Raw genomic sequence first — 13551 nt, 5'->3', positions numbered from 1 at the left:
AGAAACCCTCTCCTGTAAAATCTATTTAAAAAAAAAAAAAAAGCAGCAAAACCAAACAAAACCAAAAAAACAATATAATGGGGAGGAGTGCTCTGGAATTAGCTTTTCTCTGTGCCCCTGTTGTGCACCCTGCTTGCTAGGCTTCAGGCTGCTCCTCCCGTGCCTGCCTCGCTGTGTGGCACGACTGCATTCAAAGGCATCTTCTCAACTTCCAGCCTTTCCCCTCGAGGTCCTGGCGTGCTCCTCTCTACCCATGGCTGCAGGGGTGGGGTAGCTGCAGGACCTGGACCCCCCTCTGCCCGGTCTCTGCTGCTCCTCGGGGATCAGAGGGAGCTGGGGACCATCTGGGTCCCTGCCCGGGGAGAGGCGAGGGGAGGGCGGTAGGAGGGACCGGTGAGGCGGGGAGGGGAGAAGGATGCTCCGGGGGTGGCTCTTTGCCTTCTCTGCCTGCCCAGAGCTCGCAGGGGCTCGTTTGGAGGATGTCTCACCCCCCCGGCACAGGTAACTCTGGGACCCCCATCACCCCAGCCCAGGGGGGTGGGGAGCTGCAAAGAGGAGGAGGAGGGGGCTGCAATCCTGCTTTGATTTCCACAAAACTCCCTTCAAGGGGAAAAGGGGCTTTGAAACAAAAAGCAGAGGATGCAGGTTGTGCATGATGCTGGGAGCCCTACACAGGGGTGAGCCCTGCCTTAAAGTTTCCCTGTTGGTGGTTGGTAAATACTTAACAGAGGCGAATACCGGGGCGTGGGAGCGCAGTGGCTGCTCTCTATGTGTCTCTGCTGTGTGTGTGGTGGTGATGCTCACAGCCCTGGGCATGGGCTGAGATGCCCTGACAGTTTGTGGTACCCTGAGGGTGCTGCATGTGACGGATATGCTCCCACTGCAATCTGCAGCTCCTCACCGTGCTCTTATGGGTATGTACAGTCGCATGCTGCCTTTAAATGCCATGTGCATGGATTTACAGTCACAGCTCTGAACTTTACGTGTTAATGCATGCAAGAGATACAGCCAGTGGTGATCTGTGTGCACATGTTTGTCGGTGCGACTGGTGTTGTCACGTACTCTTTGATATGCACGTAGGAGAATATGCATGTGGTTGCATGGGATTTAAATGTACGGATGCACAGAAGTGCAAGACCAGCAGCACAGCTCAGCAGTAATGCATGATAACATAGGCAGTTATGATCGACTGCTGTTGTCTGTCCTTCTGGAAAAGCATGCAGATGATCAGGCAGCCGATGCAGGCAGACTGGCCAGCTCGTGCTCTTTAAAATTGGAGAGGAGCTTTCTCCAAGCATCCTCCAGCAAACTGTGTTTCTTTAAGCAGACTTGGGAAGCTGCTTCTTACTGAGCCCGTGAGATCCAGCCGCAGCTTTGGGAGGCAAGAGCTGGGGGTGAGGAGGGATATTTAATTTTCTTAGCCTGCTTGTGACAAAATGTTCTGGTTTCTTGCTGGAGGTGTCATTGCTGGGAGAAAACTCGTGCTGTTGCCTGCTGCGGTGAGCTCAGAGCATGTTGCTAAGGGTCAGCCCCAGGCGGTTTCTGGAGCACCATCTTCTCTTTGTGGAGAACGCAGAGCAGCAGCACCCGGCTCAGAAATTGCTCCCGAATCCATTCATGACTGAGGAACCCTCCGTCCCAGCTGAGCCAGACCTGCCATCCTCCAACCTCACCAACACGACGGACTGTGGAGAGGAGATCCTGCTCTATGGGGACACTGAGAAGATTGTCATAGGAGCGGTGCTCTCCATCATCATCCTCATGACCATCGCTGGCAACGGTCTGGTCATCATCTCTGTGTGCATTGTCAAGAAGCTCCGGCAGCCCTCCAACTACCTGGTGGTGTCCCTCGCAGCTGCCGACCTGTCAGTGGCCTTCGCTGTCATGCCCTTCGTGACCATTACAGACCTGGTGGGGGGAGAGTGGCTCTTTGGGAAGGTGTTCTGCAATGTGTTTATCGCCATGGACGTTATGTGTTGCACAGCCTCCATCATGACCTTGTGCATCATCAGCGTTGACAGGTAAGGGAGGAGAAGGTACCTGCCATGTGTCCAGGTGGGCTTGAATATAAAGGCGTTTCTGGAGGTTGCTGAGGGAGTTAGTTGCCTCAGTCCCTTTGGAAGAGCTGGGCTTAAGGGGCTTTCTCAAGTTCTTGCTTAGTCCTCCCCCTCTAGGCAGCTGCTTCACCTTGTCCTGGATTGACTTGAGGAACAGAGCCTAGAGGATAGACCCCATGACCTGACCTCCATGGAAGGAGGCTGGACCATAACATTATTCAAGAAAACAAAAAGAACCTACCCAGATGCACTTTGAAAATCCATGTTATGGGGTTTCTGGAGCCCTATGGGATGGTCTGCTGCACCCTGGACTTGTGGCTCGGCTGAGGATGTCAGCAACTCCCCCCACCCCATCCCAGGTCCCCAGAAACCTTGCTGTAGCCACTGCATGCATTTTTGAGGATTTGCTGGCTTCACCCTCCACACCTGGGGTCAGGAGGGAAAGGCTAAGTCCATCTGGCAAACTATCAAGACTCGGGAAAGTTAGCACCTCCATGGGTCTAATTATAGCAACCTGCGTCATTAGGGACATTGCGCTGATGAGCCGGTGGGCCAGATCCAGATCTGACGTGCGTGTTGGCTTTCTCGGGGGGTTGGTTTGGGTTTACGCTGGCACTGCTAAGCTGGGCAGGTTTGTGATGAACTGCTCGGGGAAGGGAGACAGCCGATAAGAAGCGTGCCTTCAGCTATACCACTTCCCTGGTCACCCTCCCACCCTTCCCAGGTGTTAAACAGGGTGACAAAGCAGAAAGGATGGGAAAATCCTCCTGCTGCTGAGTGATGTTACCTCCCGGCAAGCAAACAGCAAGTCCTGCTCCAAAGCCCTCGCTCCCCCGCCAGCTGCTGCTCCCCAACGAGCTGCCCTTTGCTCCGTGCCCCTGATCAGCTCAGCGCTGCTGGTTGGAAAGCAAAATCACTCCCAGGCCACACGGCAAGGTCCAGCTCTGCTGCTGAACTTGCTCAGTTTTAATAAAAAAGCTTGCTTGTAAAAAGGCAGGTGCATTCAGAGCTGACAGAAGCTCTGTCAGGAGGAAGAGATTAAACGCAGTAAAGATATACGCCAGTGCTTCCTCCTGAGGAGTGAGGAGCAGGGAAGCAGCTACACGCTAATCAGATTGGCTTTGCTTTAAAAATGTCCCTTTCCTTTCCCCCTTTCCTTTCCCCCTTTCCTTTCCCCCTTTCCTTTCCCCCTTTCCTTTCCCCCTTTCCTTTCCCCCTTTCCTTTCCCCCTTTCCTTTCCCCCTTTCCTTTCCCCCTTTCCTTTCCCCCTTTCCTTTCCCCCTTTCCTTTCCCCCTTTCCTTTCCCCCTTTCCTTTCCCCCTTTCCTTTCCCCCTTTCCTTCCCCTGGAGAATGGAGAATCTTGCAAACATGCAAGTGAACAGGACAGACCTTGCACAAAACCCACTGCCATCGATTCCGCTGCTCCATCCCGTCGCTCTCACCCACATCGCCACTCCTGCAAGCAACCACCATGGTGGGCAGCTGCCAGGGCTCCCCTCGCTTTGCCATTCCCTGTTGGAATGGGACCAGGCAGGAGGTTTCTGGAGAGGTACAGACACCAGCCTGGGGGGCGTCCACATGTGCCGAGGCTGAATCCTGGACGGTGCTGAGGGCTATAGGGAAGGCAGCAGGGAGGAAACTGCTCCATGCAGTGTGGACAGGAGTTGTCCACATAACTGGAATCTCTGGCTTAAATGGGAGCAGCCCTATGGCTGCTCTAAGTTGCACCTGCTGGTCATACAGCCAAAGAGGATCTCTTTTAAGTGGTGATGCTGGAAGCACTTGTGGGAACATTTTTTCTGTCTCCAGCAACCCCCGTGCCCTCTGGGGGAGCATCTCTGTCCAGCTCACCCGAAGGAGCTCGGCAGGGCTCGGAGGAGCACAGCAGTGGGGCGGTTTCAGGCCCTTAGTGCAAAACTCACGCTGCCAGTGCTGAACTGCAGGGATGGAAAACCATCCCACCTCATAGGGATATGGTCCCGTGCCCTACCTCACGTGCCCTTTGAACACCTACTTATCTCTGCTGCATCTTCTCCACTGCTGGCCATGCAAACCCCACCATCCTTTTCGGATGGCAAAGAGGAAAAGGGAGCTGCAGCAAAGGAAGTGATGGAGGGAGCATGTTGCTTCAGACCTCTCAGTAGGGTGATGGAGGAAAAACCTGTGATACAGGAGGTGGCCACAGAGCCTGATTCTTCTGGCTCAGGGTTGTTCTTCAGGTGTGTTTGCATGGGGTCTGCATCGTGCTGGGGGCCCAGCTGGGCTACAGCATCACTGTCTGCTCCCAGACCTGCATCCCACCCCCCCCAGATGCCTGATGGGGAAGCTGAGCAGTTAGAGGGTAATTGCCTGAGATGTATTTCTAGCCAGGAAAAGAGAGAAAGAGCAAAGGCTGTGATCTGAGCAGCAGGAGGGCTGGCAGGGCAGAGAAAAGGGGTGGACAGTCCTCCCTGCTCTGCCCACCTCGCTCGGGGTGGGAGGAAGAGCATGCTGTGAGTGCAGGGAGCTGGCGGGCTCAGTCCGTGCCAGAGCTTGATGAGGGAATGGGAATAACTGGGATGTCCTCTGATGCACAAAGGAGGAGTAGGTGATTGGGTCACTGTTCTGCTGCTTTGTGCCTCAAAGGTCCCCAGGAATGGGCTGTGAGTTGTGTGAATTATCCCAGGGCACTACCTTGAGCATCCTGTAAGTCATCATTGCTCCACATCAACCCATCATCCTCGCTGCTCCCACAAAGCAGTTGATGGAGGTGGATTGAGGGAGAGCACAGGTCCAGGACCATACCTGGATCTCCACCTCCCCCCAAACTTGGGATGGGCAGGATTTTTGGTTTAGAACCTGATGGAAACACGTCCGGAAGCACATTTTCAGTTTCTAAACTGACCCAAAGAAAAGTCAACCATAAAGCTAAAGCAAAAGGATAGCTGAGTTTGCAGAGAGCCTGAAACACTTGCTCCAAAGGAGATAAAATGGTTGTAATGGTTGTTCATCTCAGTGAGGCATTAACTTAAATTTCCCCCTGTGACGAAGCAAGCTGTTCCTCCTGCCTTGCAAGAAAGAAGAGGAACAGCCCTGGTGCTTTTCGGAAATATAAATGTCCCTTCTAGTTCTCTCCCGAATGCCAGCTTGGTCAGCACGGTTAGGCAGCTGCCTGTTTCTGCCGAGGAGGAGGTTGTGTTTTTATTGATGGCTGAAGTGTCATTATGTTTTGGTTAGCTTAGATATAGAAAATGCTTGGTTTGCCCAAGATGATGAGTACCATTAAAATATAGGTTGCTATTATTGATTGTTAATGCAGAGCGCTTTCTAAAAGCCTCTTGATTGAACCTGGTAGGACTAATCTTGTATGAAGGGAGATTTGATTGATTTTCCTTTAAGTCAAAACAGAAAAATGCTGGAAACATCTTTTTCTTATATAAAAGCCTGCAAATGTTATAGATTCTTTAATGCCACAAACCAAAAACAAAACAAAAACCCCCTTTTGGTGGTTCAGCTTTTGATGAAGCTCTTCATAAAAATGTCACGCAGCTGACAAAAGAAGGTCCCTTCAGGCTTTCCCAGTGGAGAATGCAGCTCCACTGAGGCTTTCCCTTCTCCCTGGGAAGTATTTGCAACCTGAAATGAGATTATATGCTCCAAATTTGCATCGTCCTCAGTAAAAAAAAGGATGTCTCCCAAAAGAACTGGTGGGATGAAACCTGCAGAGTGTTTTCATGGATTGCCTTTCCCGTGCCTTTCATCCAAACGTGTCCCAGGCCAGGTAGATCCCTGCACTGTATCTCCAGTGAGCTGGGATGCATCCCTGGCTTAGGGCATGGGCAGATGAAGCGACAGGTAGCTGCAGCCTCCTGATGCCAGTTGCATCCTCCACCTGGAGGTTCCCTTTGCTTCAGCAGGATGGAGCAGGCATAGCATCAGCTTGGAAGTCAGGTATGGAGCTTAAATTTGGCCCAGAGGAGGTATGGGATTGTGGCAAAAGTGTCTGGGAAACAATTCCAGGCTTGTTTAGGCTCAGCCAACCTGTGTGAGTGGAGGTTCATCCTTTCCCAGTTTACCAGCTGCAGAACGGAGATGGGGTCACCTTGGAGAGGTTTTGTTTTTCTTTAGTATTTAATCCCTAATGTAAGGATTCAACAATTGCTGTCGAGTGTAGAATAAATGTGCTGAATTGGCTCATCCATGGGGTTGATTGTGGAGCCCAGCCTGGGGCAGGTCTCCTACCCTGTGGGCTCAGGCTGCCCAGGCATCCGCAGGCACGAGGATGTGGAAAGAGTTTATTGCACCAGGAACACAATCAGCTCGGCACAGCAGGAGTCTTGCAAAGCTGCAGAAACTGCCAGTAAATCGCTGCTCTGGGAACTGGCTTTTGTTACCTGATTACCACTAAACTTGATTAACAACCAGACACACACACACCAGAAAAGAAAAAAAAAAATCAAAGCAAGAGAATTTGATTTGAATTTCATTGCATGTCTGTGCAATCTCGCCTCCCACACTGCTGTAAACGCTGGCCTATTTTGAGGTCTTCCCTCTCTCATCAAAATTATAAGCAAAGACCTCAAAACGGCCCCATTTCCTCCAGCAGTGACTGCACAAGGTACCCACAGATGAAATGTGTCAGCTTTGCCAGCTTTTAAATCTTGTCACTGTGCATTTTGCTTGGCTAGTGTGTAAATTCCTTGAAGTTTCAGCAAATCCCGAGTGGATTGGCTTCTAAAGAAAACCCAGTAATAGAGTAATAAAAGCATAATAAAGGATATCACACAGCACAGCATATATTAGTTTGCAAAGTTCTAGGCTTGGTTATACAGAGGAGTGATTTGGGGAATGTTGAATTTGGAGATGCAACAGCAGGGCATGGTTTTCTCCCAGCCTAGAGGACACCAATTCTGCGCTCCCTCCATAGCCCTTTCCTACAGCAGGAGGGATATTTGGCAGCATCCCGCTGACCTGCTCCCACCCATCTCTCTGAGTCCCGATCTTCCAGCCAGGCTCATCACTTCTTGCTGTGCTCAGCCCAGGTGGGAAGGAGGGGATAGTATGTTTTGGAAGAACAATACCAAAACCAGCCCTGCTGTCCACCTCCCTCTCACCAGGTCTCCTCCACAGACACTGTCAGGCACTCAAGCAATGTAGGTGGTCACAGAGAGTTTTGCTTGGGTTTTTGTGACTCAGGCCAGCTGAAGAAAATACAGAGGAAAACAGGGAAATAATAACTCAGTGAATGAATTCAAATGCATTTTATCAGAGAGTCAGGGGAGAATACTTTGGGCTTTGAAATTATTTAGCAGTCAGGAGGGGAGGAGGGATTGGATTTCTTTTTATTGTATTTCCATCTTATTTCAATCTTGGAGGAGGATCTGGAAAAGGGAAATAATCAGGGAAGAAAAAATCTTCTAACACCTGCAATGAGACTGATTGTCAGAGAAAAAAAAAAGATACAATAGAGGTAAAATTCTCTGCAGAAATTTTCATGGGTTTCTTTTTTTTTTGGCAGAAAAGCCTGTTCTTCCCTTGAACAGCTTTCAGCAAAAAGTATCCGTACAGCTGCTGTTTGTACTGTCCCTCTGGACTGACACAGTTTTTCCAAGAACAATTAGAAGGTGGTGTGATCCTGCCTAAAAATGCCAACAAATTGCTGACAGCAGGCAGGTTTGAATCAAAAAGGCTGTAACATAAAAGAAATCCATAGGACTAGTTAGAGGCTTTTGCTGGGCTGCTCGACACTGAATAGCAGGCAGATGTTTCTCAGTGGGAGCATTGGTTGACAGTGGCCAGCTCCCTACTGGTTTATTAATTTACAATTGTAATGTAATAACTAACAGTTGACTCGGTTTCGTAGCCACACAAACCTTCTCAGTCAAGGCTGGTGTGGTTCAAAATTCCACCCGTAGCTTAAGCAGGAGCTGATGGTTGATGTAATCTCCAGCTCCTTTCAGGCAAGCTGACAAGGTCACTCCTAACTCCAGGCATCAGGATTTGTGAATCTGTGGGTCACCACCTGCTTTTGGGATCTCAGAGCTCCTCTCATTTTACTCTCCAGAGCGAGCTGGACACCATCACTTCAGGAGCTATGGGCTGTGCAAAGGAGCAGGCTGCTCCAGCTGTTTGTCTCACTCCTGTCCTGGTTTCTAGAGGTCACCTCCAGTAAATGTTGCAGGAACCTGTAGGTTTGTCCCAGTGTGGCAGGTGCGATGGAGAGGGGGAGCAATGGGGTGTCTCCCATGGGCGCTGCGAGATGCAAAGACGCAGTTTGTCAGCTGAAAGGAGGTGTGAATCAACAGCTGTCTGTCTTACACTACACTCCATCACCCCATCACTAGCTTTGCTTTCTGTGCTCTTTCAGATCCAGCCTTAAGCCTTCCCAAAGATTTCTTCCTTCCCAGGTTTTTTCTTCCCAGAATTCCCAACTTCCCCAGATTGCTCCTTGCTTGCCCACTGCCTCAGGGGCACCTCAGCTGCAGGTTATGCTTCTTCCCTGAGCTCCCAAGTTGCCTGAACAAGTAAGAGAAGGGTGTTGTCCTTCCTGCTTCCTATTAAACACTGCCAGAAAGTCTATTAATTTCATTTAGAGTCAGTTGTGACGTATCCTGGTGCAAGTATGACTCTGCGGATAGCCCACCCTGCTCCTGGGTGTTTCTCAGGCAGGGCAGCAGTCTGGGGTGAGTTACACACCCTGGCTGGACATGGTTGTGCATTGTCTGTACAAACTAGTTCTGGTGGAGAAAAATGAAGCTTTTTTTCAAATGTTTAAGTGTTTTTAAGGTTTTTATTCCCCAGGAAGCCATGTGGAGCTTGGACTGCACTCACCAGTTAGATGACATCTCGTGTCACGCATGGGGAACAGTCAAAACAGGTTGTTTCAGCAAGAAAGCTGAAGGGGTGTGAAATGCGTTTCACAGAAGGTGCTGCAAGTGCACATCCCTGGGAACATTTTCATTTGGCGAATTCATTTCTTGCCTCCCCCAGTGCCAAAATTCTCCTGTGGTGGAGCATTAACAGCTATTTAGGAATGAAAAACCACCCAACAGCACTCACACCATGCAACCCGCCTAACCCTTTGCAACTCTTCTTTTTTCCAGGTATCTGGGGATCACTCGGCCGCTGACATACCCTGTGAGACAAAATGGGAAGCTGATGGCCAAGATGGTCTTCACCGTTTGGCTCCTATCTGCCTCCATCACTCTTCCTCCTCTTTTTGGCTGGGCCAAGAATGTCACCGTGGAAAGAGTCTGTCTCATCAGCCAGGACTTTGGGTACACAGTCTACTCCACGGGGGTTGCCTTCTACATCCCCATGGCAGTCATGCTCGTCATGTACAGCCAGATCTACAAAGCTGCCAAGGTCAGCGCCGAGAAGCACCGCTTCATGAACTTCCCCAAGCACTATGAAGAAGATGGTGTCTACTGCCTAGAGGCCTCCAGCCGGGGCCACCACAGCTCGAAGCGTACCAAAGCGGTGGAGGAATGCGCCACACTCTCCAAACTGCTCCGGCAAGACCGAAAGAATATTTCCATCTTCAAACGGGAGCAGAAAGCAGCCAGGACCCTTGGCATTATCGTGGGGGCATTCACGTTTTGCTGGCTTCCCTTCTTCTTGATGTCAACGGCTCGGCCTTTCATCTGTGGCATCCGCTGCAGCTGCATGCCCCTGCGGCTGGAGAGGACTCTGCTCTGGCTGGGGTACACCAACTCCCTCATCAACCCCTTGATTTATGCTTTTTTTAACAGAGACTTGAGGACTACTTTCTGGAACCTCCTGAGGTGCAGGTACAGGAACATCAACAGGAGGCTCTCCGCCGCCAGCATGCACGAAGCCCTGAAAGCCACAGAGAGGCATGAATGCATCCTGTAGACCCATGTCTTCTCTCTCAGTGCCTGAACAACAAATTCCTGCCTCTCCATTTCAGGTTCCTTGCTTCTCTTGCCTCTCGGGGCTGGCAGAAACCATGCGTGCCATTGTCTCCCCTGGCAGACATCACCGCTGAGAGTGACACCCCTTCCCCTCACCCTGGGAGGAGCTGCAGTTCTCCTCACCTCGGGAACAAAATAGGCAGCCCTTCCTTCTAAACACGTCCCAGGTGAGAGCTGAAAAGCTGTGAACAAGACCGGGGGGTTCAAGGTCTACCACTGACTGTGGGCAAGTCACACCACCTTTTTGTGCCTCAGTTTCTTCATCTGTTTAAAAAATAAAAAAATAAAAAAAAAAAAAGGAAAAAAAAAAAAAAGGAAAAGAAACCCTCCCAATCAAAGAAACAAAAAATAACCTACAAACTTGAAAAGACTGTGGCTCTCCGCCTTCAAAAAGGGCTCTAAGGTCTGTGGAGGGCATACAATACACTATGTAAAAAGGACATTGGCTGCACTTCTCTATTGAATATGACAGCAGCTATAGGCTCCATTGTAGATCTGAGCACTCATGGCATCCCAGCTTATACGAACCCTTTCCACTGATGTAATTGCATTTTACCCACTGAGCTCATGTCCAGGTTTGCACGTCAGAAAAGTAATACCAATGACCCCATTTCCCCTCACACTGTAGCACTGCAGCACTTGAAAGAGGCACGTTTGCAGAATGAAACACAAATGAACATGAAGTTTCCTTTATGGTTGGATAAGAAAGTCTGACAGCCTCCTCATCAGGGCAATGACCAGTGAGCAAAGACAGTTATGTTTATTGGGTTGTACTGTAATTCATTCTCAGACAACTGATGTGTGTTCATAATTTGTGGCTAATTGACTCCATAAAAGCACGCTTTGGTTGACAACAGAAAAAAGTGTACAATTTCCCTGACAAGCTTTACAGTGCTTCAGTATGATGTCCAGCAAGCTTGAAAAAAAACCACACTAAATGATGTATTCTTTTTTTTTTAAAAAAAAAAAAAAAAAAAAAAGTCTGGTGTCCTTATTTTGGTGTAGACTCTTAGGTCACTGACTTTAAAGCGTCACTGTACTTTTACATGGTGGTGGGACTTGTCTTCCTCTCTGCTCCTGACCAACCTTGTTGTGTCCGCCTTGCTTTGCAGCCCCCCAAACCATTGCCTGTTTGTAGGTAATGTCTGCTCCATGGGATCAGCTGTTTGAACATCTCCTATCTGGGTTTTCTTGCCGAAGCTAGACTGTTCAGACGCTCAGGGAAAGATGTTTCTGGTTCTCCCTCCACTACAGATTTTCTTTATCAAGCATGTATGAGTGGTGGTAGCCCCATCTCTTGCAACATCATGCAGTATGATGCCTCTGTGCATAGGTACGTTGGCTGTTGTATGTAATCAAGATTTCTCCTGTGAAATCTTTTGTGCTCTTACTTTTTAATAGACAGTTCTATCTTGTTTCTTTTTTATACTTACTTTTTCTACAGCCACCTGACAAGGTCTCCAGTTTTGACTGGTGATTCATAGCAGGAAAATTGTCTCAAGCCCCCTGGGAATGTCCCCAAGGGACTGAGAGGTTTGGCACAGGAACAGCCATGTGTCCAGATGTTCTCCAAGCTTGTGTCCTCACAGCTAGAGCCAGAATTGCACAGAGGAGCAGGGCAGGTTGGCGTAGCTGTTGTATGGGTCTGCAGTGGGAAAGACTTAATGATCAGACGGCAAAGAGATTTGAAAGAGGACTTAGTCAGGAAGGATTGTCAAGGTTTAGCAGGAGCCCTGCTTCACCTGCTATCCCATGCTGGAGCTCTTTAAAGAGTAGTGAGTGATTCTGCTAAGATGGTTAACAGCTTTCTATATGTCTCCCACAGTTTGCTACCTATGGCTGTATGTTGGTGTTGGGTTTGTGCAAGGCTGCCTGGACCAGGCTGGCTGCTGAAGGCAGAGCATTGCACACCTTGCAGCCACATCCAGTCCCTAGCCCCTGCTGCTCAGAGGCTGCTATTCCCATCCAGGACTGACACAAAATCCAGCCTTCCTGAACTGTCTAGAATGTACGCCAGCAGCAAGGACCTGTCCTCTGCCACTCTGCCAAAAATGAGTGCTATAGCCCAGGGAAATTGAGTGGTCCCCCTGCAATGCCCTGTGGTCTTGCATCCTGCAAACCAGGGACCCCACCAACACAATGAGGCAGGAGAAGGCATGAGCATGTCCTCACTCTCTTGCTTTCACGCTGCTGCCACATGAACTGGTGCTAAACCTTGCCACAACTTCTCTACTTTCCCTTGACAGCGTATATTCACCTTGGTGCACTCGCTACTCATCCCTTTCCGCAGCTTGGTTGCGATTTCTCATGACACTTCTGCTTCCAAGCCCGCACAGTATGTCCCCATGCACCACATCTCTAGGGCACGGTCTGACTGCCCACCTCAGGGTCTGCTTAACAAAAACAACACTTTTCCTCCCAGAAAACACTCCGGGCCATCACTCCCTCTTGTCACAATGTTTTAGCAGCAGCTGGTCGCTAGATCTGGCCTGCCATGGGGACAGGAGGTCCCTGCAGGGTCCCCGTTCCTCCCTAGGCTCCCCAGTTAACTGTGCCCTTCTGACAGGGCTGCCTGGATTAAAACGAACCAGCTGCTAATGCAGACTCTCTTGTCAGAATGTGAAAGCCCTGAGACAGCCCGTTTCATATTCAGCACATAACAAAGGAGTCTGGTTTGTTCTGCTGCAGTGTATCTCTCCGCCTAAGGTCATAGTGGCATAGTTTTACTTATTTTCTGTATTAGGCATTCTTAAACTGCCTTCAACATTCATAATCTTACTTAATTCCACTCAACATCCCTATTCTGATGGTATTTCTAGCACTGCTTAAAAGTATTCTGCAGAAGAGCAATGAAACAGCACTCAATCCTTTTAAATGAAGTCATACGAATACTGGGTTTTTTTCTGGTTTGATGGTTCTTCCAGAATAAAAATAGTAGGCAAAAGAATATGATTCTGGATGATTCAAAACCCAAACTTCTTGTAAGCAAGCAATCAAGCAAAATGGTTCATTTGCCTTAAAAAAAAAGAAAAAGGCAATGTTTTCTTTGACTCAGAATTGAATATTGTTTCTCTCAAGGCTTATCTGATCATCTTTTTTTTTTCCCTTATATTTTCATTTTAAGCTGTAGTTGTGTTTAAAAGAAAAGCTTTGTTCCCAGAAACAATTCCAAAAGCTTTCATCCAAAAATATTTAAATGATAACTTCACTAAACCAAAACATTTTGCTCAAAAACTAATGAGATAGCTTGCATGATTTTTCCAGTAGTTATTGTCTCAAGCTGTGAGACATCATCTTAAACTCTTGCTTTTTAACTCTCTGAGATTAAATTGTGTTTAGGTTAAATAAAATAAAGTACATCCAAAACCACCAAGGCCTTTTCTACACACAAGTGAGCACCAACCATTTAGTTAAGCCAGTCAAGATCCTTGTAGATGAGCTGCTAAACCATGTTGGGGGGGGGGGGGTGTTGTTTGTTTGTTTTTTTAAATCAAACTGGAATCAATGCATTCTGCATCTGAAAAACAAAACAAAACAAAACAAAAACAACAAGAAAACCTTAAAATAAATCTGAGCCATT

The 13551-nt window shown here is 48.8% G+C and overlaps 1 protein-coding gene across 1 annotated transcript; it reads left to right on the top strand.

The window, feature by feature from the left end:
- Nucleotides 1–1474: 1474 nt before the first annotated feature.
- On the top strand, nucleotides 1475–10893 carry LOC130152643 (5-hydroxytryptamine receptor 7-like). The gene is made up of 2 exons (XM_056346546.1): nucleotides 1475–2021; nucleotides 9141–10893. The coding sequence occupies exons 1-2, from the start codon at nucleotides 1513–1515 to the stop codon at nucleotides 9910–9912; spliced, it is 1281 nt and encodes a 426-aa protein (XP_056202521.1). The 5' UTR covers nucleotides 1475–1512; the 3' UTR covers nucleotides 9913–10893.
- Nucleotides 10894–13551: the final 2658 nt, after the last annotated feature.

Source organism: Falco biarmicus, chromosome 1, assembly GCF_023638135.1.
Source record: "Falco biarmicus isolate bFalBia1 chromosome 1, bFalBia1.pri, whole genome shotgun sequence".
NCBI classification, from domain to species: domain Eukaryota; kingdom Metazoa; phylum Chordata; class Aves; order Falconiformes; family Falconidae; genus Falco; species Falco biarmicus.
Note: the sequence above shows the minus strand (reverse complement) of the source record. Positions and strands in the feature narration are given on the sequence as shown.

Coding starts and splice junctions, on each gene's coding strand:
- LOC130152643 (XM_056346546.1), top strand. CDS start 1,513: ATGTTGCTAAGGGTCAGCCCCAGGCGGTTTCTGGAGCACCATCTTCTC. Junction 2,022..9,140: donor TGCATCATCAGCGTTGACAG/GTAAGGGAGGAG, acceptor TCTTTTTTCCAG/GTATCTGGGGATCACTCGGC.